The sequence below is a fragment of the Macaca nemestrina genome, chromosome 18 (genome assembly GCF_043159975.1).
Source record: "Macaca nemestrina isolate mMacNem1 chromosome 18, mMacNem.hap1, whole genome shotgun sequence".
Classification (NCBI taxonomy): domain Eukaryota; kingdom Metazoa; phylum Chordata; class Mammalia; order Primates; family Cercopithecidae; genus Macaca; species Macaca nemestrina.
The window spans coordinates 10,825,660-10,853,031 of record NC_092142.1 but is presented as its reverse complement, the minus strand read 5'-3'; the positions used below and the strand labels follow the sequence as shown (position 1 = coordinate 10,853,031).

At 38.9% G+C, this 27,372-nt stretch overlaps 1 protein-coding gene and 1 non-coding gene across 5 annotated transcripts in view; one reads left to right on the top strand and one right to left on the bottom strand.

Moving 5' to 3' along the window:
- The window catches only part of LOC105467783 (activating transcription factor 7 interacting protein 2), a 104,424-nt gene that overhangs the window by 5,735 nt on the left and 71,317 nt on the right, over positions 1 to 27,372 (bottom strand). For 3 of the 4 annotated variants that reach the window (XM_071084111.1, XM_011717496.3, XM_011717498.3), the window contains exons 6-9: positions 18,483 to 18,640; positions 3,619 to 3,692; positions 2,255 to 2,310; positions 1,799 to 1,865 (exon numbers count right to left, since the gene is read on the bottom strand). In XM_071084111.1, the coding sequence (XP_070940212.1) occupies positions 1,799 to 1,865; positions 2,255 to 2,310; positions 3,619 to 3,692; positions 18,483 to 18,640 (355 nt within the window). The remainder of the gene's footprint in view (positions 1 to 1,798; positions 1,866 to 2,254; positions 2,311 to 3,618; positions 3,693 to 18,482; positions 18,641 to 27,372) is intronic. The other variant, XM_011717501.3, reaches the window with a different exon arrangement.
- Positions 24,933 to 25,003, top strand: TRNAG-GCC (transfer RNA glycine (anticodon GCC)). The gene has a single exon. It is a non-coding gene; the product is annotated as a tRNA-Gly (tRNA).

The following is a 27,372-nucleotide window of genomic DNA, read 5'->3' as shown; positions in this document are numbered from 1 at the left end:
TATAATTTCTTGTAAATAATATTCCTTCTTTCAAGGCAGTAAGTCAAGAGGCCCTTAGCAAATTAAAACAGACTGCAACAGAAGCTCAACTTTATGATAATAAGAGACAAGACAGGACTTTCATTCCAACCCAATTAATGTTTATTTCCTTTTTAAAGTACATCTCTTGTAATCACAGTTGAGACTTGTATTGTTCTCCAGTCTAACAATGCTTTTCAATGGAGTGTTTGGACCACTTATATTTATTATCAGTGTGGTCAGGTTTAAATTGATTCTTTTGCCTTTTGTTCTCTATTAGTCTTGTTTGTTCTTTCTCTGCTGTTTTTTTCTCTTATTTTTTATTTTCTTCTGGCTTCTTAGATTGGGTATTTTAAAAATTTTGTTTATCTCCACTACTGGTTTTTTAGCTTTACTTCTATGTAAAAGAAAAAACTGTTGCTCTAGACATTACCATATATATCTCTAGCTTCAAACAACATGACACCACTCCACTTAAGAGCCTTATAACAGCATACTTTCAATCCTGTGACTATCTTTTGCACTACTGTTTTCATCTACTGACTTCTATATACATTCTATAATAGTTTTATTCCTTTGTGTAGATCTGCTTTCTATCTGGTATCTTTTACTATCACTTGAAGAACTTCCTTTATTTCTGATAGCAAAGGTCTGCTGGCAATGCATTTTGTTGATCTGAAAAATTTTAATTTTGATTCTTATTTTTGTAGAGATGGGGTTTCGTTATGTTGCCTAGGCTGGTCTCAAACTCCTGGCCTCAAGCCATCCTCCTGACCTCAAGCCATCCTCCTGACCTGACCTCCCAAAGTTGCTTTCATTTTTGAAAGATATTTTCTAGATAAAGAATTACAGGTTGATAGTTATTTTCCTCCAGCCTTTTAATGAAGTCATTCAATTGTCTTTTGGCTTGCGTTGTTCTAGCCTAGAAACCTGTGAATTCTCTGTTCTTTCACCCACATTGTATCTTCACTTTTCTCCTTATCACTGGATTTCAGGAACTTGACTATGATATGTCTTGGTATGACTTCTTTTGCGTTTATCCTGGAGTTTATTAAACATCTTGGATATGTGGGTTTATACTTCTCATTAAATTTGAATGAGACCTTGTAAGTGATCCCCAGCCCCATGATTGTATTTCACTTCTTTTTCCTTAAATCTGTGAAAGACACTGTTGTCACTCTCCCTCTACATTTTCACGTTATACCCCAGTTTCTGTCTCTCCGTGCGTCCTCTCAGTAGCTATTGTTGTGGTTAGGGAAAAAAGTATGTACCACAGGAAGAAAAGAAATTTGTAAAAGTCCCCAACATGCCAGATGTCTTTCAGTGGGTTTATGAATAAACAAATTATGATGCATCCACACCACGGGCTACTCTTGCCAATAAAGAGGACCCCACTACTGATACACAACAATGTGGATGACCCTCAGAATTATGCTGAGTGGAAGAAGTCAATCTCAGAAGAACACATATTGCATTACCTAATTTATATAAATTTGTGAAATAACGGTTATAGTACAGAACAGATTGGTGTTTGCCAGGGATTGGGGCAGAAACAAGGTGTGAGTATAAAGGGGTAGCATGAAGGAGCCTTGTGGCTACAGGCTCTGTACTTTGACTGTGATGGCAGTTACATGAATCTGCACATGTGCTAAAACTGCATAGAGATACAAACATCTGCACACTAACATATTAAAACAAACTTCATAAGTAAACCCAGTGCATTGTGAGTTGTTACCCTTCCCTCCTTTTTACAAAAGAAAGATCTAAAAAATCATTTTACCTGTATTGCAGTTGGATAGGCCTTCTTTTGTCAAATCAATTATAAAATCAAGTTTCTTCTGTACAGCCTAAAAAAATTGTAAATAATAAAGCTTTGCCTCAATACCTGAAAATGTTTTTAAAAACTTCAACATTTGGTAATTTTAAATGGTAATTTTAAATTACCATTCAGAAAAATTTGGTAATTTTAAGTGGTAATTTCAAACCATCCTGTGGTTTAACTCTACTATTAAAAAGTTCTTGTAAAATACTATATGGTTTCTGAGAATAAGACTAAGGAGAACGTAAATGAATTTGGTAAATGAGTATCGTTATGAATTATGCTTATCATTAGCTGTCTGCTTTTCAATGTGTAAGCTGGACTAAAACTAAATCATCTAACAGGTAGCAAACACTAAAGTTCCTAGAACTAACATGTTTAAATGAACAATATTCAGAGTTAGTATTTCTTACTTACCGTAACTTCAGCATTAGGAGAACTGCTAGAATTTCCTGATGTAGTTTTTCTGGTATCTGAAAGAAATGAGACATTTGACAAATTGATTACACAATATTTATGGGCTTTGTGAAATATGAATGCTAAAACAAAATAATGGGGATGCTAATTAGCTGTTAATTATATAGTGATAAAAAGTAACTCAATTGACTTTACCTATTCCAAAGACTGAATGAATTTTTTTAAAAAAATGTAACTTTGGGTCAAGCCATTTTTTCTTTCTGTAACTTTGCAACTATATTAGTAACTCTTTTTTTGAAAATCCTTCTACCTAGAAATTTGCATGAGAAAATACAGTTGGAAATGCACGCACTTTTAATTCACAGTATCTTTAGACTACAACTGCCTGACATGGCTGAGAAGCGCCCTTCCTGGAACCAGTAGGAAGCCTAAGATAAATGATTAACATCCTTTGTAATTCTCTGATTCACAATCTTAACAGCCCAAACTGTGGGGACAAGTAAGTAGCTATAAGTGGAGGCAAAGCTTTAAAATTACGATGCAAATACTCTAACATAGTAGAAAATGAAATGAAAATGGGGAATTTTGGATAGGAAATTATGAGCCAAACAAGATGGCTATTTTTGACAGAAAGAAAATTTTTTTTTTTGAGAAATGTTATCATTGGAAATGTAAGGTTAATTTTTTTTTTTGAGACAGAGTCTTGCTCTGTTGCCCAGGCTGGAGAGCAGTAGCATGATCTCAGCTCACTGCAGTTTCTGCCTCCCAGGTTCAAGCAATTCTCCTGCCTCAGCCTCCCGAGTAACTGGGATTACAGGTACATGCCACCACGCCTGGCTAATTTTTGTATTTTTAATACAGATGGGGTTTCACTTTGTTGGCCAGGCTGGTCTTGAACTCCTCACCTAAGGTGATCTGTCTGCCTCGGCCTCCCAAAATGCTGGGATTACAGGCATGAGCCACCACACCCAGACTGACAAGAAAAACTTTAAATCTTAAGTTGACTATAAGATAACTTAATAAATAAAAAATAAAAACACAAAAAACAAACCATCACTACCATCAACAAAAGGCCAGGGCAAACGATTAAAAATAAGTAGTTTTACAACTTATAAAGTCATTAAACATATAAAAGAAACAAAAAGGCCATAAACTGATAAAACAGAAGGTTAAAATGAAATCTCAATTACATTAAGGAATCATTCATTTAGGTACTATTAACCATGATATAAGTTAGAACATTTGAGAGTACATTTAAATTTTTCATTTTCTTAAAAGATATTATTCAATTTTTCACTTTTAAGCAAACATTGATTTAAGGCCTTCTAACTTGATAGATCATATTCTAATCAGCTATAAGATACCTGTTGGATTTGATGTAATTGGAGTTGTCAAATTAGGCCTTTCCACAGAAATCAACATAACATCATCATTGTTACTAAAATGATAAAAAGAAATTAAAAACAAAAACTAAACATGCATTATCAGGCTTAAACATGCAATTAGTGGTTAGGAGTCCTCTAACTTAACATTTCATAATGTTTTAATTGAACAATCGTGGGGGCAAATAGAAATGATAAAACCAAATACCCAAAGAAACTCCATTTATTACCAATTCAGTTATATGACCAAAGGTTCATCAAAATCCAGTAATTAGATCCCTACCACGTTTTATGGGTCCTTCACAATGACTCAAAATACATATAAATATACAATGGACATAAATGTATAAAACATGCAAATTCATTTGAGCATATATACTTGCTTCTATAAAAATGAAACATCATTTAATAATGGAAATCTATTAAGACCCATAAAGACACCTGGACTCCTAAAGGTAGAAAACTATAACAAAGAAAATTATTTTAAAAAGAACTGCTCCTGTATCTCTCCAGTAGCAATATTGACCCCAAATTTAATTGAGGCAATGATGATAAATGATGCTGATTATGGTTATAGAATATTTCAAGCCATTTTGACCCTGTTCTTTTATGAGTGACTTTTTTGTTTTTTTGAGATGGAGTTTTGCTGTTGTCCCCCAGACTGAAGCGCAATGGCACAATCTTGGGCTCACTGAAACCTCTGCCTCCTGGGTTCAAGTGACTCTCCTGCCTCAGCCTCTTGAGTAGCTGGGATTATAGGCATATGCCACCACGCCTGGCTTTTATATTTTTAGTAGAGACAGGGTTTCACCATGTTGGTCAGGCTGCTCTTGAACTCCTGACCTCAGGTGATCCGCCCACCTTGGCCTCTCAGAGTGGTGGGATTACAGGCGTGAGCCACCGTGCCCAGTCCAATTATACCATTTTCTTGCAGACATCTTATATTTTTACTGTTTGTACTTAGGTGTATGATCCATTTTGAGTTAATTTTTGTTTATGGTATGAAGTAAGAGATGAGGTTCACTTTTCCCTCTATTTCAGCAACATTTGTTGAAAAGAACATATTTTCCTGTTAAACTACGTTGGTACCTTTGTCGTAAACCAATGAACTGCATGTGTACTCTCTAGTGTGCCCATTGGTCAACATGCCTATCTCTATGCCAACAACACTGTCTTAATACTACAGCTTTATAGTTAAGTCTTGAACAAAGATAGTGTAGTCTTCTAACTTTATTCTTTCCCAACATTGTTTTCATCTTCTAGGTCTCTGCATTTTCAATGTATATAAAATTTTTTATTTTAAGAGACAAACTCTTGCTCTGTATCCCAGGCTGGAGTGCAGTGGTGCAAATGTATCTTGCTGAAGCCTAGACCTCCTGGGCTCAAAGAATCCTCTCACCTCGGCCTCCTAAGTAGCTGGCAAGATAGCATGTGTCACCAGGCCTGGCTAACTTTAAACAAAAAAAATTTTTTTTAATGTTTTTTATGTTGGCCAGGCTGGTTTTGAACTCCTGACCTCAAGTGATCCTCCTGCCCTGGCCTCCCAAGGTTCTGTGATTATAGGTGTAAGCCATCACACCTGGCCTTAAGTTTTTAACTAGTTTGTTACTTTCTACAAAAATGGCTGAGGCATTGATAGATATACAATTTGGGGTGAAGTAACATCTTAATGAATTCATGAAAGTTGCATATATATCTCACCACTTATTCAGGTCTCCTTTAATTTCTTCAGTAATACTTTGTAGTTTTAGGTTAGGTAGTTTTGGTTTATTCCTAAATATATTATGATCTCTGAAGTTATTGTAAATGGTATCCATTTTAAATTTCAAATTCCAATTGTTTCTTGCTTGTATGTGTGTATATATATAATTTCTAAACTATATGTTGTACATATATAGGATGTAGTGTTTCCATATAGAGTGTGTGTGTGTATACACTATTTTAGAAACAAAAATATTTTCTATTTGCCTACATATTTACAATGTCTGTCAGTCTATATTACTTTGTACAGATCCAAATTTCTATTTAATACTATTTTCCTTTTGCCTGAAAAATCTCCAAATTTTCTTGTAGTGTAGGTCTGTTGATGTATTCTTCTCACCTTTTTTTGGCTTAAAAAAATCTGTTTTCCCCCTACACTTTGGAAACATATTTTCACTGCATATAGAATTCTGAATGGACCTTTTTTTTTTTTTTTTTTTTTTTTTAACCTGTCAATACTTTAGAAGTATCTATGATCTCAATTTTAGAGATGTCTTCTAGTTTGCACAGCTTACAGCATGAAGTCTGGTACCATTCTACTTTTTGTTCCTTTTTTTTTTTTTTTGAGATGGTGTTTCGCTCTTGTTGCCCAGGCTGGAGTGCAGTGGCACGATCTCGGCTCACCACAACCTCTGACTCCTGGATTCAAACTGATTCTCCTGCCTCAGCCTCCTGAATAGCTGGGATTACAGGCATGTGCCACAATGCCAGGCTAATTTTGTATTTTTAGCAGAGATGTAGTTTCTCCATGTTGGTCAGACTTTCTGTTCCTTTCTATGTGATGTGTCTTTTGTGAGGCCACTTTTAAAAATTTTCCCTTCCTCATTGACTTTCAGCAATCTGATGATGTGGTTTTGTATGCTTTTATGTTTCTTCTGCTTGAATTTAAGTTTTTTTTCATTTATGGATTGAGAGTTTGCATCAAGTATGGAAAATTTTCAGACATTGTATCTTCAAACATTTGCTCAGCCCCTGCCTTAGTGATACTCCAATAATATGTGTATTAGACTCCTTGATACTGTTCCATAGGTCTCTGATGCTCTGTTCATTGTTTTTTCGGTCTTTTTCCTCTCCATGCTTTAGGCTGAACATTTTCTATACCTATTTCACTGATATATTGGCAATAGCTCTTCTATGTCATCTGCTAAGTCCAAATTATTTCTAGGTAGATCACTTCATTCTTCTCCTTGTTAATGGGTCATTTTTTTTTTTTTTTTTTTACTATGTTGCATGCCTGGGAATTTCTCATTAGATGTCAGACACTGTAAAATTTGTGCTGTTGGGTAATGGATGTTGTTCCATTCCTTCAAAAGAGTGTTACACTTTGTTCTGGCATGCAATTAAATTACTTAGGATTACCCTGATTCCTTTGAAGCTTGATTTTGGCTTTTCTGTGTATAGATTCTTTGCAATCTCTGGGACTAATTGAGCCCCACTAAAGCAATCCCCATCTGTGGACCCTACCTGTTACTTCTGATTACAAATTTTCTTCATTTTAGCCAAGGGGAAAGCAAAATGTTCCCAATCCTCCTAGCCAGAGGGAAAAGAAGATGTATGACTTCTAGGAATCAATCACTTGGCCTTCTTTCCAATAGTTCTTTCCCCAGTCTCTCGTAGTTTCATCTTTTGCATGCAGATCTGTATTCAGCCAATATTTCAAGGACCCTTTGCAGATCTTCAGAGCTCTATCTAAATTTTTTTCTCTTCACTGTTCCACCTCATAACTTCTAGCCAACTCAGACTCTCCAATCTCTGACCTAAACTCAGCAAGACCACAAGGCTCTGTTTGGAATCCCTCCTCCATCCCTGCTGCTCTTGACCTGGAAAATGCGTCCAGGCAGTAAGCTGGGACAATGGTAGAGTTCATTTCATTCGTTTTGCCAGTCATGATCCTGAACTCCTGGTTGAACAGTATCTGAAAACAATTTTTTTTTTAGCCCGATTCGCCTTGTTTACAGCAAAATGTCAGTTCCTGTAGCTGTTGACTGCACGGGGAGAGGCAAGAATCATGTTCATTTTTCAGTTCATGCTCAACAGTTTTCCATGCAGATTTAAAAAAACACAAATTCAACAAGTTTTTAAATAACACATTTCTCAGTGGGACTCTAACATTTGCCATTATTTCTAACTAAGAAACACAAATATTTAAATCTAAATTTTATTAAGAATATTTGATTTGGGCCAGGCGCGGTGGCTCAGCCTGTAATCCCAGCACTTTGGGAGGTGGAGGTGGGAGGATCACCTGAGGTCAGGAGGTCCAGACCAGCCTGACCAACATGGAGAAACCTCGTCTCTACTAAAAAATACAGAATTAGTTGGGCGTGGTGGCACAGGCCTTTAATCCCAGCTACTTGGGAGGCTGAGGCAGGAGAATCGCTTAAACCTGGGAGGCAGAGGTTGTGGTGAGCCGAGATTGTGACATTGCACTCTAGCCTGGGCAACTAGAGAAAAACTCCATCTCAAAAAAAAAAAAAGAATATTTGATTTTTGGCTGGGCGCCATGGCTCATGCCTGTAATCCCAGCACTTTGTGGGGTTGAGGTGGTTGGATCACCTGAGGTCAGGAGTTCGAGACCTGCCTGGACAACATGGCAAAACCCCGTCTCTGCTAAAAATACAAAAAATTACCAGGCGTGGTGGGAGCTCCACTCAGGAGGCTGAGGCAGGAGAATTGCTTGAACCCGTGAGGCACAGGTTGCACTGAGCCAAGATTACACCACTGCACTCCAGCCTGGGTGACAGAGAGAGAATCCATCTCAAAAAAGAAAAAAAAAAAAGAATATTTGATTTTCTATCCACTTTTACCCTCTAAATTGTCAAATTTCTTTTATATATATTTTTGTCTTCTAGTAATAGTCATAAATTGGATGAAAGACTGATAGCTGTATTTTTCGTTGCTAATCTGTAAGAAAATTTTAAGTAATTCTCAGATGTTCATTATATGACAGTCAAAATACTTTATCAATCTCAAAATCCTTCACTTAATTTTTCTTTGGTTGAAGCTACAGTACTTCCAATTAATGCTATTTGAGAGTGTAAGAAACTGAGCAAAAAGTCTTTAAAAAGGAAGAATTTTTGGCAGTCTCACTATATTTATGAGGTAAATAATAATATTTGGGACCCACCAAGGTGAAGGAGCCCTGGCAAACAGTCCAAACTTTCAGATGGGATCCATGGTAGGCTATGTCTTAGAGACCAGAATGAACTAGAGGTAGAAGGAGCCTTACCAAGATTACTACAAGGCTTGTGATACCATTCCCCGAGTAGATTAGGTGATCAAACCCCTACTCTATTTGGCAAGCAGAGGATTAGCCTTGTCTTTTGGCAAGACATCACTTAGAGCCTCAACAATTTTTCAGAAACTATCAAGCATGCCAAAACAAACAAAAAAACCAGAAACTGACAGAAAAACAATAGGAACAGATGCACAGGTGATCCAAATACTGGAGTTAAAACAAGAGCATTAAAACAACTATGATTAATAATTTTAAAAATATGGAAGATGGAGCATTCATGAGAAAGGCATACAGTCTATGAAAAAAAGACTACACTGAAATTAAGTACAGTCAGTTCATATAAAGACACCATCAGGGAAACAACATGACTTTGGGTCAGGAAAGTATTTATAATAAATGTATCTGTCAAAAAAACTTGAAAACACAAAGCAAAAATCTTCATAAAAGAAGATATCCAAATGGCTAACATGTAAATTCGCTTAATTTTCATTATTAGAAGGAAATACAAATTAAAACCACAATGTGATGCTATACACCAGTATGGCTAAAAAGAAAGAGATACCACCAAGAGTTGGCAAGGATATGCAGCAACAAAAATCTGTACTTATAGTGGGAGTATAACTTGGTACAACTTCTTTGGTAAACTGGTTGGTGGTATCAGACCAAGATACACATACCTTATGACCTAGCAATTCCATTTCTAGGCATATGTCCAACAGAAGTGTATGTATGTACATTCACCAAAAGACATGTAAAAGAATGTTCACAGCAGCACCATTTATACTTTCCCCAACCTGCAAACAATCCAAATGGCCATGAACTAAACAGATTAACTGTGGCACATTCATATGATAGATATTACACAATTGTGGCATATTCATATGATAGATATTATATAGCAATGAATAAACTGCTGAATAGCAACAGCACGGATGGATCTCACAACGCATAATGTGGGATGAAAGAAGACATAAAAGAGCTCACAGAGTATGATTCCATTTCTATAAAGGCAAAAACAAAGCAAAAGCAATTTATGGTGTTAGAAGACTGATGACTAGGAGAACAGGCATAAGGCAGGCTGGATGCCATTGGTGTTTCTTAATCTGGGTCATTTGTCACTTTGTGAAAATTCATCAGGCTAACACACTGTTCATGCAGCTTTCAGTAGATATTACATGTCAACTAACTTTATTTTTAAAATTATGTCTGTATATAAAGCTGTTAATGCTTATCCTGAAAAATCCATTTGTAAAACGGCAAACTTATAGTCTAACTGGAATTCCACTAGATTTTGATGTAATGATATGAAACTATTCAATTAACTGCTACCAGTGAAAGCTCTTTTGTTTTTGGGCCAGAGTCTCGTTCTGTCGCCCAGGCTAGAGTGCAGTGGCGCGATCTCAGGTGACTCTAACCTCCACCTCCCGGGTTCAAGCAATTCTCCTGCCTCAGCCTCCCGAGTAGCTGGGACTACAGGTGCACACCACCGTGCCCAGCTAATTCTTTGTGTTTTTAGTAGAGATGGGGTTTCACCGTGTTGCCCAGGCTGGTGTCAAACTCCTGAGCTCAGGAGCCTCGGCCTCCCAAAATGCTGGGATTACAGGCGTGAGCCACCGTGCCCAGCCCAGCTCTTTTTTAATGAACCACATCTGGGAGGAAAACTGAGGAAACTGGTAATTTTTATGGAAGCCTGAGTGTGACTAACATATGTTATCTACTTGTAGTTTACCTTGGAGAAACACTTCTATGTCTAAAATTAGTAATTCATTTCTCCAGGCATTGTTATTATGTAGTAGGTAAGAGCATAGGTTCTGAAGACAGAATGTTTAGATCCAAATCCAGGCTCTGCCATTTACTACTTGAGTGTTTTGGGGCAAGAAACTCTGCTTTGATTTCCTCATCTGTAATTATTAGGATTAAATAAATTTTAATAAACAATGAGTAGGATGGACAGGCGTGGTGGCTCATGCCTATAATTCCAGCACTTTGGGAGGCTGAGGCAGGCGGATCACCTGAGGTGACGAGTTCAAGAGCAGCCTGGCCAACATGGTGAAACCCTATCTCTATTAAAAACACAAAATTAGCCGGGCGTGGCAACACATGCCTGTAATCCCAGCTACTCAGGAGGCTGAGGCCGAAGAATCGCCTAAACCCGGGAGGTGAAGGTTGCAGTGAGCTAAGATCGTGCCACATTGCACTCCAGCCTGGGCCAAAAGAGCGAAACTCCGTCTCCCAAACATCAACAACATCAACAACAGCAGCAACAAAAGAATGAGTATGGAGGAACACATGCAAAATAGTAGTAACTTTCTTAAGATACTGTGGCTCGTAACTCCTTCCTGTCCCCCTTTCTATCTCTGTAAACATTTCTTTATCACATGAAATTCAATGTGAGATTTTTTTAGGCCGTATTAATATTTTATTCAATCAGTATTGGTGAAATGGTCTGCTCTTGGGTGCCTTAGACCCTGCTGCTTACTCTTTGGAAGTAATTGCATATAAAGGCATTTTCTTCCAACTTAAGCAAGTTTCATTTTTGTCATGTGTTCTGGGCCATAAACTTTCTCTTCTATGAGCTTCTGCAGCTCAGTTGTTATTGCCTTTCCTATTTCCTCTTGACTCTAAAAACAAAAATGCTTAAACTTCTAAATCCAGCCATACTACAGACACAGACAACAGTGGCACTAATTCCTTCAATACCTGGGGCATGAGAAAAAACAATGATAAAATCCGGTTTTCTCTAGAGCCAGGATAATAACAGGGGGAACAATATATGTCTTTTTTCCTTTGTAAGGGTTCCTTTATTTCTTAAATGTTTTTAAAAATTTAAAAATAGATAATGTATACAAAAGTACATGAATGACATGTAGAACAGCTATGATGGAGTCCCACACTTAAGGAATCTGAAAAATTGGGGGAAAAAATATCTATCTGAAGACATTAGAAGGCTGTGGAGGCAGCCATAACCTGAGAGACCAATAACTAGAGAGACCAAGATCCAAGAGACGTGAGCTAGACACTTGGCCAGTGTTCTTCTCTCAAGGCATTTGTCAACTCAGGCACACAGGATGCTATGAAACCAAGCAAAAAGTGACTGAAATCACAGAGGCCTGGTATTGAGGAGCCAAGAACTGGAATATAAGACCAGCAATAGGAGGGGAGCCACAGACCATATCCCAGGCAAGAGGGCTGTAACACAAGAATGGGGGAAAATAAGAAATCACCAAGTCTTATAAAATCTGCAGATCAGCCTCAGTTCTGCTCAATTTCTGAACAGATTGAAATGTTGTACTGTATCTCTATTGCCACATAATAATTTACTCCAAAACATAATGGCCTAAAAATCCAAACATTCATTATCTCAATTCCTGTGGGTAAATAAGTAGGAAGTGGTGGAGTCAAGGGTTCTGGCTCACGTTTTCTCATGAGGTTGCAGTCAGGATGCTGGCAGGTGCTGTAGTCACTTGCTCCAGAGCAAGTGATCTAAGACAGAACAAGGAAGCTAATGTATTTTATGATCTACTAAAATAATGTCACTTGTGCCATATTCTATGCATTAGAAGTGAGTCACTAAGTATAGTCCAAGATGGAATTAGGCTCCACATTTTAAAGGAGGGGTACTGAAAATTTGTGGACATATCTAAAATCCAGCACAGGTGCTGTGTCTCTCTGCTGCTTTCCAGAGTACAGGGTGAGTCTAGTCTAGGGGAAGACATCATTCAGAGCCTTTACAATTTCCAATATACAATATCCAGTAATCAAACACAAAATTAGCAACTGTCCTAACAGACAGGACAAAGATGTAAAACAGCAAACACAAATAGAATTCAAAGTGACCCAGATAGGAGAGTTGTCAGAAATAGATCTGAAAATCTCAGTGACTAAAATGTTCAACACATGGATGGCAAGGTAAATAATTTCACCAGAGAATGTGAATCTGTAAAAAATAACCAAGAACTGAAAAATATACAAATTGAAATTAAGAATTCAATACATGAGTTTAATAGCTACTTGGATCAAGTAAAAGAAAGGATTAGGATTAATAAGCTGGAACACGATACAGGTTAGTTGAAGATACCCAGACAAAAGTATCTAGAGCAAAACAGATGCAGTATATAGAAAAGCACATAATTAGAAACCAGTAAGATAGAAGACATGGAATGCTCCAGAAGCAGTATCTGAAGCAATATCAATAATTTTCCCAAGACAATGAAAGGTATCAAGCTACAGATTCAAGAAGGGCCAAGTATACTCCCCACCACCTAACATCTTATATTAATAGTATATTGATGAAAACCAAAGTAGATTATCTTAAAAGCAGCTGGAGACATAGCTTCGAAAAAGCAAAACTAAAACAAATGTTAAAACATTTCAACAGAAATAGAAGTCAGAAAGCAATGTGATGAAAATAACAGTGCTCAAAGAAAATAGTTGCCAACCTATAATTCTATACCCAAGTTAACATACCCTTCAAAAATAAAGACAACATGAAGTCATTTCCGGATAAAAACTGACCGCATTTTTTTCTAAGCAGAATTAAAAGCAAAAGAAATAATAAATAGAGATCTTCATGTGGAAAAAAAAAATGAACCCAGATGGAAAGATGAAACTACAGGAAGAAATGGGCAAGAGAAAACATAAATATGTGGGTAACTCTAAATAAACAATGATGGTACATAGTAGTCATCCTCTGGGACTTAATGTAAAATTGAAGTGCACAAAAACACATAAGATGGGGAAAACAGTAAACAAAGCTGAAGTATTCTTTTTCTTTTTTTTTTTTTTTTTTTTTTTTTTTGAGACGGAGTCTCGCTCTGTCGCCCAGGCTGGAGTGCAGTGGCCGGATCTCAGCTCACTGCAAGCTCCGCCTCCCGGGTTCACGCCATTCTCCTGCCTCAGCCTCCCGAGTAGCTGGGACTACAGGCGCCCGCCACCTCGCCCGGCTAGTTTTTTGTAGTTTTAGTAGAGACGGGGTTTCACTGTGTTCACCAGGATGGTCTCGATCTCCTGACCTCGTGATCCACCCGTCTCGGCCTCCCAAAGTGCTGGGATTACAGGCTTGAGCCACCGCGCCCGGCCAAAGCTGAAGTATTCTAAGATCAAGCATTGTCTATAAAAGAGCAGAAGTAGTACTCCAATAAGTAAAGAATACATGTCATCAGGATAACTTCTAAGGGAATAATGAAAACGGTAAAATTAACAAGGTAATGGGGAATGGAAAAAAAGATTAATTCAAAAGACGGCTAAAACAGAGAGACAGATACATATGAGGAAAAGGACCATAAAACTGGGCAAATAGAAAACAGATAGTAAGATTGTAATTATAAATCCACACACTATCAGTCAGATTACACTAAGCATACATCACTTTGCTGATTAAATACAATGCTAGTGTCCATGCAGCCATATTCAGGTAAGTAAATTTTAAATTATCAGCACTTCAGAAATCCATATGCCTCTATCCTGTATCATAAACTTCCTCACCATAAATGGCATATGTGGTACTAATCTCCTTGTTTTACTCTCTAGATTTACTATGCAGCTTAGAATCCCTGAATCATACACTTTGCTTTATGGCTATTTTTGAACTTCATTTAAATGGAATCATACACGTCTTTTGTGTCTGCTTTCCAATCATACTTTGTGGGAATAATCCATACTGTTGCATGTGACTGCAGTTCCTTCATTTTCTTTCATGCACAACATTCCACTGTACAGATTTACTGTAATTTCCTTTTCAACTGTAGATGGACACTTTCCTTTCAGTTTTTGGCCGTTATAAAAAATGCTGCTAATAAACATTCCTATACATATATTCTATGGCATATGAACATGCAATAGGCATACCTCTAACTAGGGAATATCAAGAGATGGGACTGCCAGGTCAAAGGATATTCATATCTTTGATATTTCCAGATAATGCCAATTTTCTTTTAGACTACTATACCAATTTACTCACCCAAGAACAAAATATTAAATACAACTTCCTTTATTTCAAAACCTCACCAATACCCAGTAGTCAGATTTTTAAATGTATTTTTTCCTTACCTGATATGAAATGATATCTCATTGTGGTTTTAATTTGCATTTCCCTGATTACTAATGAAGATGAACACCTTTTCATATGTTTATTGGCCATTTCGAACTCCTCTTTTGTGAAGTGGATGCACAAGTCTTTTGCCCATTTTTCTTTTGTATTATTTGGCTTTTACTCATTGACTTGTTGAAGTTCTTTATATATATTCTGCGTACTAGTCCTCTACAGGTTATATGTGCTGCGAGTATCTTCTCCAACTCGGATGGCCTGTCTTCTCACTATCTTTATAGTGCCTTTTGAGAAAAGAAGTTTCTAATTTTAATGTGGTAAAATTAATCCATTTTTCTTTTATGGCAAGGGCATTTATGTCTTAAGAAATCTTTCCCTACCCAAGTTCATGAAGACATTATATATTCTAAAAGCTCTATAATTATAATATTCTAATATTCTATTCTAATATAATTCTAATATCTAAAGCTTTATAATACATATTCTAAAAGCGTTATAATTTCCTTTAGATATTTTTAGTTCCTTAATCCACATGAGTTTGTTTTTATAGCTTTACATAGGGGTCCAATTTCATATTTCCCCCAACATAAACAGCAAACAAGATGGTACCATTTACTAAAAGTCAATCATTTCCCAAATGATTGCCACACAGTCTCCACCACATATCACACGTACATACATACATGGGTTTCTGGACTCTCTACTGTTACACTGATCTACTTGTCCAGCACGTGCCCATCTCATACTCTGCTATTACTGTAGCTTTGTAATATCCTAACATCTGATGGCAAATTCCTTCCATTTTGTTTCTCTAAACAGTATCCTGAGCTCTGAACCCATTGCATTTTAGAATCACGTTAAGTTCTATAAAATTACACACTGAGATACTGACTGAAATTGTACTCTATGATGTGGACAAAGGAGTATTGTATTTATATAGTATATCTTTTAAATTGCTTTTTCTTTAATATCTAACATTTTATATTTTCTTCAGCTATTGTTTGTCTTATTAAATGTATTCCCAGGTACCTGATAAGTTTTGGGGCTTCTATAATGGTATTACAGCTTTTCCAAAATTTTATTTCCTAATTGTTTCTATCTTGTATTCTCAACAGGAATACAAAAGATTTCTTAAGATATTTGAATTCAGCAATCTTCTTTTACTCTTATTAATTTTAATAATCTGTAGGCTTCACTGGATTTCATACATACACACCCCAGTCACCCAAAAATAGTAATAATATTGTTCCTTCTTTACTATACTTTGTATTTTTCTTTTTCCCCCAATTTTTTGGCATTCTTGCATTAGCTAAGACATTCAGTATGTTATATAAAATGGTGACAGCAGGCGTCTTTCTTTTGTATCTCCAAGGAACACTTCCAATGTTTCACCATCAGATTTGTCTTAGGGTTTTTGTAGATAATTTTTGTCAGATTAAAGAAGTTACCTCTTATTCTGAGTTTGCCAAGAATTTATTTTAATCATAAATGGGTATTTTATCAAGTCCTGTATCTATAGTGAGTTGATAATGGTTTTTCTCCAGGCAAATCACATTATTTATTTTATTTTTTGAGACAGTCTTACTCTGTTGCCCAGGCTGGAGTACAGTGGCGTGATGTCAGCTCACTGCAACCTCTGCCTCCTGGGTTCAAGCGATTCTCCTGCATCAGCCTCCCGAGTAGCTAGGACTGCAGGTTCGTGCCACCATGCCTAATTTTTTTTTTTTTTTTTGAGATGGAGTTTTGCTCTTGTTGCTCAGGCTAGAGTGCAATGGTGTGATCCTGGCTTACTGCAACCTCTGCCTCCTGGGTTCAAGCAATTCTCCTGCGTCAGCCTCCCGAGTAGCTGGGATTACAGGCATGCACCATCATGCCCAGCTAATTTTGTATTTTTTTTTTCTTTTTGAGATGGAGTCTAGCTCTGTCCCCCAGACTGGAGCGCAGTGGCAAGATCCCGGCTCACTGCAAGCTCTGCCTCCCAGGTTCACGCCATTCTCCTGCCTCAGCCTCCTGAGTAGCTGGGACTATAGGTGCCCACCACCATGCCTGGCTAATTTTTTGTATTTTTAGTAGAGACGGGGTTTCACCATGTTGGCCAGGATGGTCTCGATCTCCTGACCTCGTGATCCACCTTGGCCTCCTGAAGTGCTGGGATTACAGGCGTGAGCCACTGCACCCAGCCTAATTTTGTATTTTTAGTAGAGACAGGGTTTCTCCATGTTGGTCAGGCTAGTCTTGAACTCCTGACCTCAGGTGGTCTGCCCGCCTGGGCCTCCCAAAGAGCTGGGATTACAGGCATGAGCCACCGTGCCTGGCCAATTTTTTAATTTTTAATTTTTTTTTTTTAGTAGAGATGGCGTTTCACCATGTTGGTCAGGCTGGTCTCAAACTCCTGACCTCAAGTGATCCACCTGCCTCAGCCTCCCAAAGTGCTGGGATTACAGGCATGAGCCACCACGCCCAGCCACATGAATTGATGTTGAATTGTTAAACCAAGGTTCCCATACTCTTGAGTCAAACTCAACTTTTGTAGACTATTGAACTTGGTTTACTAGTTATCTTGTTTAGGACACCTGCATCTATTTTGTGGTTTAAAGCGGGCTGTAATTTTCCATTTCTGTAAAATTTTAAAATTGATTTTATAATAGTATTAGGGTTATGCTAGTCTCATAAAATGAGGTGAAGAACGTTCCCTTTTTTTCTGTTCTTTGGAAGAGTTTGCTTAAAGCTGGTGTTATTTCTTGCTTAAATATTTTATAAAACTCACCATTAAAGCCATCAGATTCAAGTTACACATTTGTTACACCTATCCGCACATTCACCATGGGCTGAGAGTGCTGCCTCAGTTTTATAAATCCCAGGGTTCTTCCTTCAGAATAGAACATGAGATAGATTTGTTCATATAACAGACACAAACCACTGCTAAATTGGATATATTTTTCTATAAAGTGCTATTTTAATGGTGTCTTTTTCACTTCCATCACTACCACTTTTTATTTTTTGTTACTTCATGAGTTTCAGCACATGCATCAATAAGGGGTCACACTACAAAGTGTCACTGAAATGCGGCTCTTGCCTTCATCAACTAAATGCCTCCTTCACAGAGGCTTCCTGGCTTAAAACAAAATGTGGTCACAACTGCATGTTAAATCCCCCAACATAAACATAAATGGTTTAGATCTGTAATGCTTCTCCTTTGTTTTAGAGCCTCCTTGTGTACGCATAGTTATTTGTGGGAGAGGGTGTTCTTCAAACAATGGCCATCATTCAATCTACTTATCTTTGATTTTATGTTTTCCTCTTTTTAAAAACTCAAGTATAGGGCCAGGTACAGTGGCTCATGCCTGTAATCCCAGCACTCTGGGAGGCAGAGGCAGAGGCAGGCAGATTGCCTGAGCCCAGGAGTTCCAGACCAGGCTGGGCAACATGGTGAAGCCCTGCCCCTACAAAAAAATACAAAAAATTAGCCCAGTATGGTGATTGCACACCTGTAGTCCCAGTTACCTGGGAGGCTGAGGTGGAAGATCACTTGAGCCCAGGAGGTCGAGGCTGCAGTGAGCCGTGATTGTACTAGTATACTCCAGCCTGGGCAACAAAGTGAGACCCTATCTCAAAAACACCCACAAAACCCTAAAACCAAAAAAACCCCACAACTGAAGTATAATATGTAAAAGTAAAACTATAGGACATTTTAAGAGTCAATGTTAAGAATAATCAATATTATAAAGATCCAAAACTGTGATGAAGAAAAAATTCATTATTATAGATTTAGATAAATTTATGCATGTTTGCAGAAACACCTACCTTTCAGAAACAGACTTATTTTGATCTGTTGATAAATTAATTTTTTTACTTCCTTTTTCTGAAGGGTTAGAAGGCTCATAATTCACAGAAGACCTTTCAACTGGACTATTAACTGACTCCAGATTCTTATCCAAAATCATAGCCTCTGAATTTGCAACCTATTAAATACGTGAGAAAAAAGCAGTTGAGGGGAATTTTACCAATCATATCCTTCCAAACAAAACAAGGATTTTCAAAGTATTCTTGCATACATATGGCAAAACATAAGTTAAATCACATGTATTTCGATGGCTGATGACCATGATTGTGATTTGCCTGCCAAAATGAATTTTTAAAAACTCTGAAGAAATAAAAATGATGGTATACATCAACTTCCTAGCTTGGATGGAAAGAAGGAAAAACAAATGTTCAGGTACTTAGACAACACTGTATTCCTGTTAGACTAAGTTTTAGGAACTAATAACTTAAGAAAATTTTACTTTTGTTATACTTCTAATAAGACTAAAAATAACTCAGATTGCTAACTTGCTCTTCCAATTGCTGAGTTTATTTAAAACTTGAAGCTGAAACATTCAGTGTTCTCAGCTTTGGTTAAGAATTTGCAGCATTTTATATATATGTAAATATATATGTACATTAATTCAAAAGGATCAAGGGACAGCATGAACAAAAATGTACTGGGTGCCATGGAAGCCGGGGCACCTGTCTGTTGCCCCAAACCCGTAGCAGTGGTGGCTAACCCCCCAATTTTATACTTGCAGGATCGGGGGCCCAGTTCACCACAGCAGCACTATCAGTTGGGTGCTCATCTGACATCTGGGGCAATGGCAGGCCCAATCCGTTGCAGTGGTAGTGACCATAGGCCAACTTTTCCTGAATTTCCCACCCAATAGCACTGGGGATTGAGGTGGCACCTGCAGGGGCTAAATGGGAGACCCTGTGGAGCCAGAAGAGTGAAGCTAAGCAGTATGGCACTGTAAGAGCTCTGAAAAGTGAACTGTCATTGAAACCGCAGCTTAAAAGAAGAGGCCAGGATCTACACACTAAAGCTAAACAGGGGAACTTCCTGCTGAAAGAGAGTCCTATGCTTAGTGTTTTCAAAGAGCCCTCCATGTGACTGGATACTGAGACACTGGATCCTTCCAAGGCACTAGCAAAAGGGTGTCCAGGCAAAATCTTGCCTTTCTCTGCATACTCTTCTGACAGTGAGCCTCCTAGAGTCTTCTGCAATCTGGACAGGTTGAGAATTGCCTAAATCATTAAGTCCTGATTCCTTTCTGCTAAACAGTTTCTTCTTCAGTTTTTCTTTTACTCACATTGTAAAAAGAAGCAAGAGGAAATCAGGCCAAACCTTCAACACTTTGCTCAGAAAACTCACACGCCCCGTAATCCCAGCTAATCAGGAGGCTAAGGCACGAGAATTGATTGAATCCAGGAGGCAGATGTTGCAGTGAGCCGAGATTGTGCCACTGCACTCCAGCCTGGGCAACAGAGCCAGACTTTGACTCCAAAAAATAAAAATAAAAGAAGAAATAAAATCTCATAAGTCAAACAAAATCCAAATTCATTGTTTACAAGTTCTGCTTTCCATGTAACTGTAAGATACAATGCAACTAAACTTCCTGCCACTATATAACACAAATCCCCTTTCCTCCTGTTTCCAATAACATGTTCCTCACTTCCTTTCAAGTCCTCACCAACAATGCTTTTAATGTCTATATTTCTACCAAAAGTTTGTTTATAATCTAGGTATTAAGTCCATGGTAGGTTTTCTCCACTGTGCTCCTCATTTCCTTTTAACCCCCACGGGCAGTCTTTAACTTCCAAATTTCTACTAAGAGTCTGTTCAAGGCAATCTAGCCTTTTTATAAAGCATGCTCCTCAAAACTCTTCTAGTCTCTAAGCACTACCCTACTCCAAAGCCACTTTCACATTTTTAGGTATTGGTTACAGCAGCACCCCATACTTCCCGATACCAAATTCTCTGTAAGTTTCCTGAAGTTACCTTAACAAATTACCACAAACTGCATGGCTTATTTTATCACAGTTTTAGAAGCCAAAAGTTTGAAATCAGTTTTACTAAGCTAAAATCAAGGTACTGGCCTTCCTTCTGGAGGCTGCCTGTTTCTGGACTTGAGGTCCTCCTCCATCTTCAGTGTACTTGATTCTCCATCCTTTGCTTCCATTGTCTCATTTCTTTTTTCTGCTTTTGACCTTGCCACATGTTTTGTAAGAACCCTTTTGATTAAAATGAGCCCACACAGATAATCCAGGATTAACTACCCATCATCTCAAGGTACTTAATAATACCTACAAAAACTCTTTTCACCATGTAAGGTAACATATTCACAAGTTCTCAGAATTAGGTCATGGACATCTTGCAGGGACCATTTTTTCCATCTACCACAGCTGTAGAAGGTCGAAAAATCACTATCAACTATCTTGGCACAATTAACTCAAACATGACATTTACAGAACATTACAGCCAACATTCTGTACATGGAACATTCATCAAGTGAATATGCTGGCCTATAAAATAAGTTCAACTTTCAAAATTTAAGGTTTACATAGTACGTTCTCTGACTAAATGAAATCAGGTATTAGAAAAATAAAATACCTAGAAGTCACAAATATTTTGAAATTAAACACACACTTCCAAATAATTCACAGGTCAAAGAATACAAGGAACATTATAAATCATGTTGAACTGATGAAAAACAAAGATATGACAGAACCCATGACAAAAACCACATGATTATCTCAAAAGATGCAGAAAAGGCCTTTGACAGAATTCAACACTTCATGCTAAAAACTCTCAATAAACTAGGTATTGATGGAACGTATCTCAAAATAATAAGAGCTATTTATGACAAACCCACAGCCAATATCATACTGAATGGGCAAAAACTGGAAGCATTCCCTTTGAAAACTGGCACAAGAGAAGGATGCCCTCTCTCTCACTACTATTCAACATAGTATTGGAAGTTCTGGCCAGGGCAATCAGGCAAGAGAAAGAAATATGGGGTATTCAAATAAGAAGAGAGGAAATCAAATTATTTTTCTTTGTAGATAACATGACTGTATATTTAGAAAACCCCATCATCTCAGCCCCAAATCTCCTTAAGCTGATAAGCAACTTAAGCAAAGTCTCAGGATACAAAATCAATGTGCGAAAATCACAAGCATTCCTATACACCAATAACAGACAGAACCAAATCATGAGTGAACTCCCATTCACAATTACTACAAAGAGAATACCTAGGAATCCAACTTACAAGGGATGTGAAGGGCCTCTTCAAGGAGAACTACAAACCACTGCTCAAGGAAGTAAGAGAGGACACAAATAAATGGAAAAACATTCCATGCTAATGGATAGGAAGAATCAATACTATGAAAATGGCCATACCGCCCAAAGTAATTTATAGATTCAATGCTATCCCCATCAAGCTACTATTGACTTTCTTCACAGAATTGGGAAAAAATACTTAAAATTTCATATGGAACCAAAAAAGAGCCCACATAGCCAAGACAATCCTAAGCAAATAGAACAAAGCTGGAGGCATCACGCTACCTGACTTCAAACTATACTACAAGGCTACAGTAACCAAAACAGCATGGTACTGGTACCAAAACAGATATATAGACCAATGGAACAGAACAGAGGCCTCAGAAATAACACCACCTATCTACAACCATCTGACCTTTGACAAACCTGACAAAAACAAGCAATGGGGAAAGGATTCCCTATTTAATAAATGGTGTTGGGAAACCTGGCTAGCCATATTGCAGAAAACTGAAACTGGACCCCTTCCTTACACCTTATACAAAAATTAACTCAAGATGGATTAAAGACTTAATCGTAAGACCTAAAACCATAAAAGCCCTAGAAAAAAACCTAGGTGTTAGGAACAGTTTCTCTTCAAAGGGTTTGACCCCCCTTGTTCTTTGTTCTATTTTATAAGTAATCTTTCCTGCCTTTAACATACCCAGGCATGCCTCCATCCACCAAGATTGTAGCCGACCCACACTGCCTTAAAGTTAATAGGTACAAACAATAAACTTCCTGGTTCTCTGTCCTATTCTAAATGCTAAATCTAGTCAATCAGGATCAGTTTAGATTGTGAGCTCTGACCCCAATTAACGGGGGAGGTGGGGGGGAGGCAGGGAGGACACAGAAACAGTAACAACATTAGGAATAAAAACCCTTGCTTTCCTTTGTTTGGTGTGCTCTTCTGATTGTGACTGACACAGGCAGCACCCTTCTCAGAAGTAAATCTGCCTTGCTGAGAAGTCTTTTGAGTGTTCGTTTTCTTTGCGACTCCCAGCTCATTTCTAACAATTTGGGGGCCCTGCCCAGGATCCCATTCTCCTCCAGGGAAGGGTCTCTGGTCATCTTCTGGGAGGGGACGCATCCCACTGACTCAGTGCAGTGGCCTCAAAGGCTGGAGATCGAGACCCACCCGCTGTGACGAATAAACCTGGAATCTCAGCAATGCGAGAAGAGAAGGCCTACAAATACCATGGCGACCAGGTAACTCTCTGCACAGACCAAGGTAAGAAAAGCCACTGGGGCAGTGAAGTGCTTCCTTGATGGTCTGGATATCTTGGAGGTTGAAAGTGCGTGAATGGTAACAAGCACTACTGCTGTGCGGAGTGAGTGAGTCCAATCTACGGTTCCGTGGTCAACTCATATGGCTTATGGTGGCCCTTCAAAGGTCCCATAAGGGGTTTATACTGATCCACCAATGTTAAGAGGGACCTAAATTTCCTCTGGGGAAGTGGCCAGAGAAGATGAAGCAAAAGTAGAAGAGTGCAAGAAACCTCCAGTGGTGGGAGTCCGTGGAGGCTCTAGGAAAGGAAAGGCAAGAAATCTCCAGTAGGGGGCACTGAGCCTCACACAAACCTCCAATAGTCGGGAAGGCAAGAAATTTCCAACAGGGAAAATTAAGCCTTACCACAAAACCCCCAAGATGGGAAATACCCCAAATAAGGTAGGGCATAAAAAGGATAATGCTAGCAGGAATAACATTCCCCGATTGCTCCCTAGGGCTTATGTTAAAATATTGGAAAGATAATGAAAGGACTAAACACAAGAAAAAGCAACAGATGACAAAATATTTTTGTTACATCTAGACTCAGGAACCAATCCTCGAACCCTCCGTTTTCTGGCCAAAGTTTGGGTCATATGAGGATTGGCTCTGTCAGTTTTCAATAGGACATATTAATTGTAAGAGCCCTACCTCCCAAGAGGAAATAGGTTATGCCATATGTTGGTGGCAAGGACCTGTACACTCCTTTATCCCTGAAAGACTGGAGGGAACAAGTCAAAAACTAACCTTCGGTGGAAAGTTGGTTGTAATCACACCTCATCAAGTTAGAACCATCTTAAAAGGCAGGAAGGTGGCTTACCAACTTACTTAAAATATGAAGCTATCCTGTTAGAAAGAGATTATTTAACACTATCCAGTGATAATTCACTTAACCCAGCAGATTTCTTGACTGGAGATTCAAATCTAAAGAGACATGAACATGAGTGTTTAGATTTAATTAATTGCCATACAAAAGTTAGGCCTAATTTAAGAGAGACCCCTTTCAAAACAGGGCAGCACTTATTTATAGATGGCTCTTCCCAAGTAATTGAAGGAAAAAGATATAATGGGTACTCAGTAGTCAATCGTTGGGGAAGCCCTTGAAGAAGTAGAGTCAGGAAGACTGCCCAATAATGGTCTGCCCAAACATGTGAATTGTCTGCATTATATCAAGCCTAAAGCACTTGCAGAACCAAGAAGGGACTACTTATACTGATTCCAACTACACTTTCGGGGTAGCTCACACTTTTGGAAAAATTTGGACCAAACAAGGCCTTATTAATAGCAAAGGTCAAGACCTAGTTCACAAAGAGTTAATCACCCATGTATTGAATAATCTCCAGGGCCAGGCGCGGTGGCTCATGCCTGTAATCCCAGTACTTTGGGAGGCTGAAGTGGGTGGATCACCTGAGATCGGGAGTTCGAGACCAGCCTGACCAACATAAACAAACCCTGTCTCTACTAAAAATACAAAAAAATCAGACGGGCACGGTGGCACATGCCTGTAATCCCAGCTACTCGGGAGACTGAGGCAGGAGAATTGCTTGAACCTGGGAGGCAGATATTGCTGTGAGCCAAGATCACCCCATTGCACTCCAGCCTGGGCAACAAGAGTGAAACCCTGTCTCAAGATAAATAAATAGATAAATAAATAAATAATCTCCAGTTGACAGAATAAATAGCTATTGTCCATGTCCCAGGACACCAGAAAAGCCTTTCTTTTGAAAGTCGGGGAAATAACCTTGCAGATCAAATAGCCAAACAAGTGGCTGTTTCCTCTGAGAGGCCTGTTTTTCACTTAACTCCTTGCCTTCCTCCCCCTACCGCAGTCCCCATTTTCTCTTCTACTGAAAAAGAAGGTGCATGGGTGGTTCAGTGGTAGAATTCTCGCCTGCCACGTGGGAGGCCTGGGTTCGTTTCCCGGCCCATGCAGCACGCCCTCCCATTGGCCGGGCGCGGTGGCTCAAGCCTGTAATCCCAGCACTTTGGGAGGCCGAGACGGGCGGATCACGAGGTCAGGAGATCGAGACCATCCTGGCGAACACGGTGAAACCCCGTCTCTAATAAAAAAATACAAAAAACTAGCCGGGCGAGGTGGCGGGCGCCTGTAGTCCCAGCTACACAGGAGGCTGAGGCAGGAGAATGGCGTAAACCCGGGAGGCGGAGCTTGCAGTGAGCTGAGATCCGGCCACTGCGCTCCAGCCCCGGCGACAGAGCGAGACTCCGTCTCAAAAAAAAAAAAAAAAAAAAAAGAGAAAAATTAATAAAAACAGGGGCTAAAGAAAATTGAGAAGGGAAATGGGTATTAACAGACCAAAGAGAAATGTTATCCAAACCCCTCATGAGGGAGGTCTTGTCTCAGCGGCATCAAGGAGCCCACTGGGGACCCCAAGCTATGTGTGATGCAGTTCTCAGAGTTTATGGGTGTATAGGAGTTTATACCCTAGCCAAACAAGTTACAGATAGTTGCTTAATATGTAAGAATACTAATAAGCAAACGCTAAAAAAAATCACCCCTTGGGGGAAGACGTCCAGGACTAAGACCATTCCATAGTATCCACACTGATTATACAGAAATGCCTCAATTGGTTGCCTAAAATACCTATTAGTAATAGTAGATCACCTCACTCGCTGGGTAGAAGCTATTCCCTTTTCAAACACAACTGCTAATAATCTAGTTAAGGCATTAATTGAAAATATTGTACCCAGGTTTGAAATAATAAAAAACATTGATTCAGATAATGGAATTCACTTTACTGCAAATATTGTTAAAGGGCTTACTCAAACTCTAGGAATAAATTGTGAATAACATATTCCATGGCATCCACCTTCATCAAGGAAGGTAGAAAAAAATGAACCAAACTTTAAAGAATCATTTAAATTGATTTTGAAAACTTGATTGCCTTGGACCACCTGTCTCCCCATTGCCTTGCTCGGAATTCGAACTGCCCCTCAAAAAGACATTATATATTTGGTTTATGTTCTACTTTGTCTTCTCTTAGGACCCAGGGTCTCTTAGCACAAACACCACCTCTTGAGCTCCCAGTGCATCCATGTCGATCTGGAGATTATGTCCTCATCAAAAGCCGGAAAGAAGAAAAACTCGAACCAACCTGGGAGGGACCTTATCTAGTGCTCCTAGCCACTGAGACAGCAGTCTGGACCGTTAGGGTAGACCCACCACACTCAGGTGAAAAAGGCATCACCCCCTTTGGAGTCATGGGTCATCACTCCCGGGCCAACACCTTCCAAACTAATATTCAGAAAAGCTTAACCTGTCTAACTTGCTTCCTCTTTCTTCCGTTAGCTACCCAGGAACATTTTATTATCAAAGTAACCCGATCATCATTTCCTCAAACAATTACATTTGATGCTTGTCTTGTTATGCCCTGTGGGAACCTACAAACCCAAAGGTAACTAGCCTCTTTAGGGAAGTCCCTTTGCCCTGGTCCTCTAGAACACACAGAACCCACCCCTAACTCTCACCGTTGTGACCATCTAGCATGGTACTTGAAATTCTGTAGCTCTTGGGAACATTTTTATTGGACCACTCAGTACCAAGGCTGGACTTTCACGGAAGGTCCCTGTGCCGCCCTAAAGCCTTATCTCCACATTGCTAAATGAACCACCCCCTCTAATCGTCAATCCTACCAATGTAACCCAGTCCTAATCTCCACTACTGCTTCTACTTCCATTGACCCTAAGCCCACCTTAGGCTGTCTCTACGGTTTAGGAGCAAATGTTGCTGGAAGGGACCCTATAGCCTCCTTGAAATACATTTTGTCCACCATTCTCCACCTCCTCCCACTTCACCTTCCCTAAATCCACCAAATCAAATAGTGGGTGCCACTCCTCACCCCCTTCCCAATGACAAAACTAAAGTAGCTATTGTAAAAGTAAAAGATTTAGAACAGACTTTAGCAATTGAGACTCGATACCAAGAAGCAAATGCCTGCATGGAATGAACTGAATATTCTGTTAACACTCTAAACAAAAGCAGTTGTTACACTTGTGCACATGGTAGGCCAGAGGCCCAGGTTGTCCCCTTTCTACTCGCATGGACTTCAAATCAACCGGGCATGGACTGTATGGTAGCTCTCTTCTAGCACCCCACAGCCTGGGGTAATAAGTCATGCCAAGCTCTTTCTCTGTTATTCCCCGAAGTCCAGCACCCTGTAGGTCAGTCCCTGAGGGCCACCCAGCTTCCATCTTCTGATGCCAATTTTACTTTGTGTCTCTCATGACAGGGAGAAAATTGAGCCTTCCTTGGAGACCTAAAGGGATGCAGTGAGCTTAAGCCT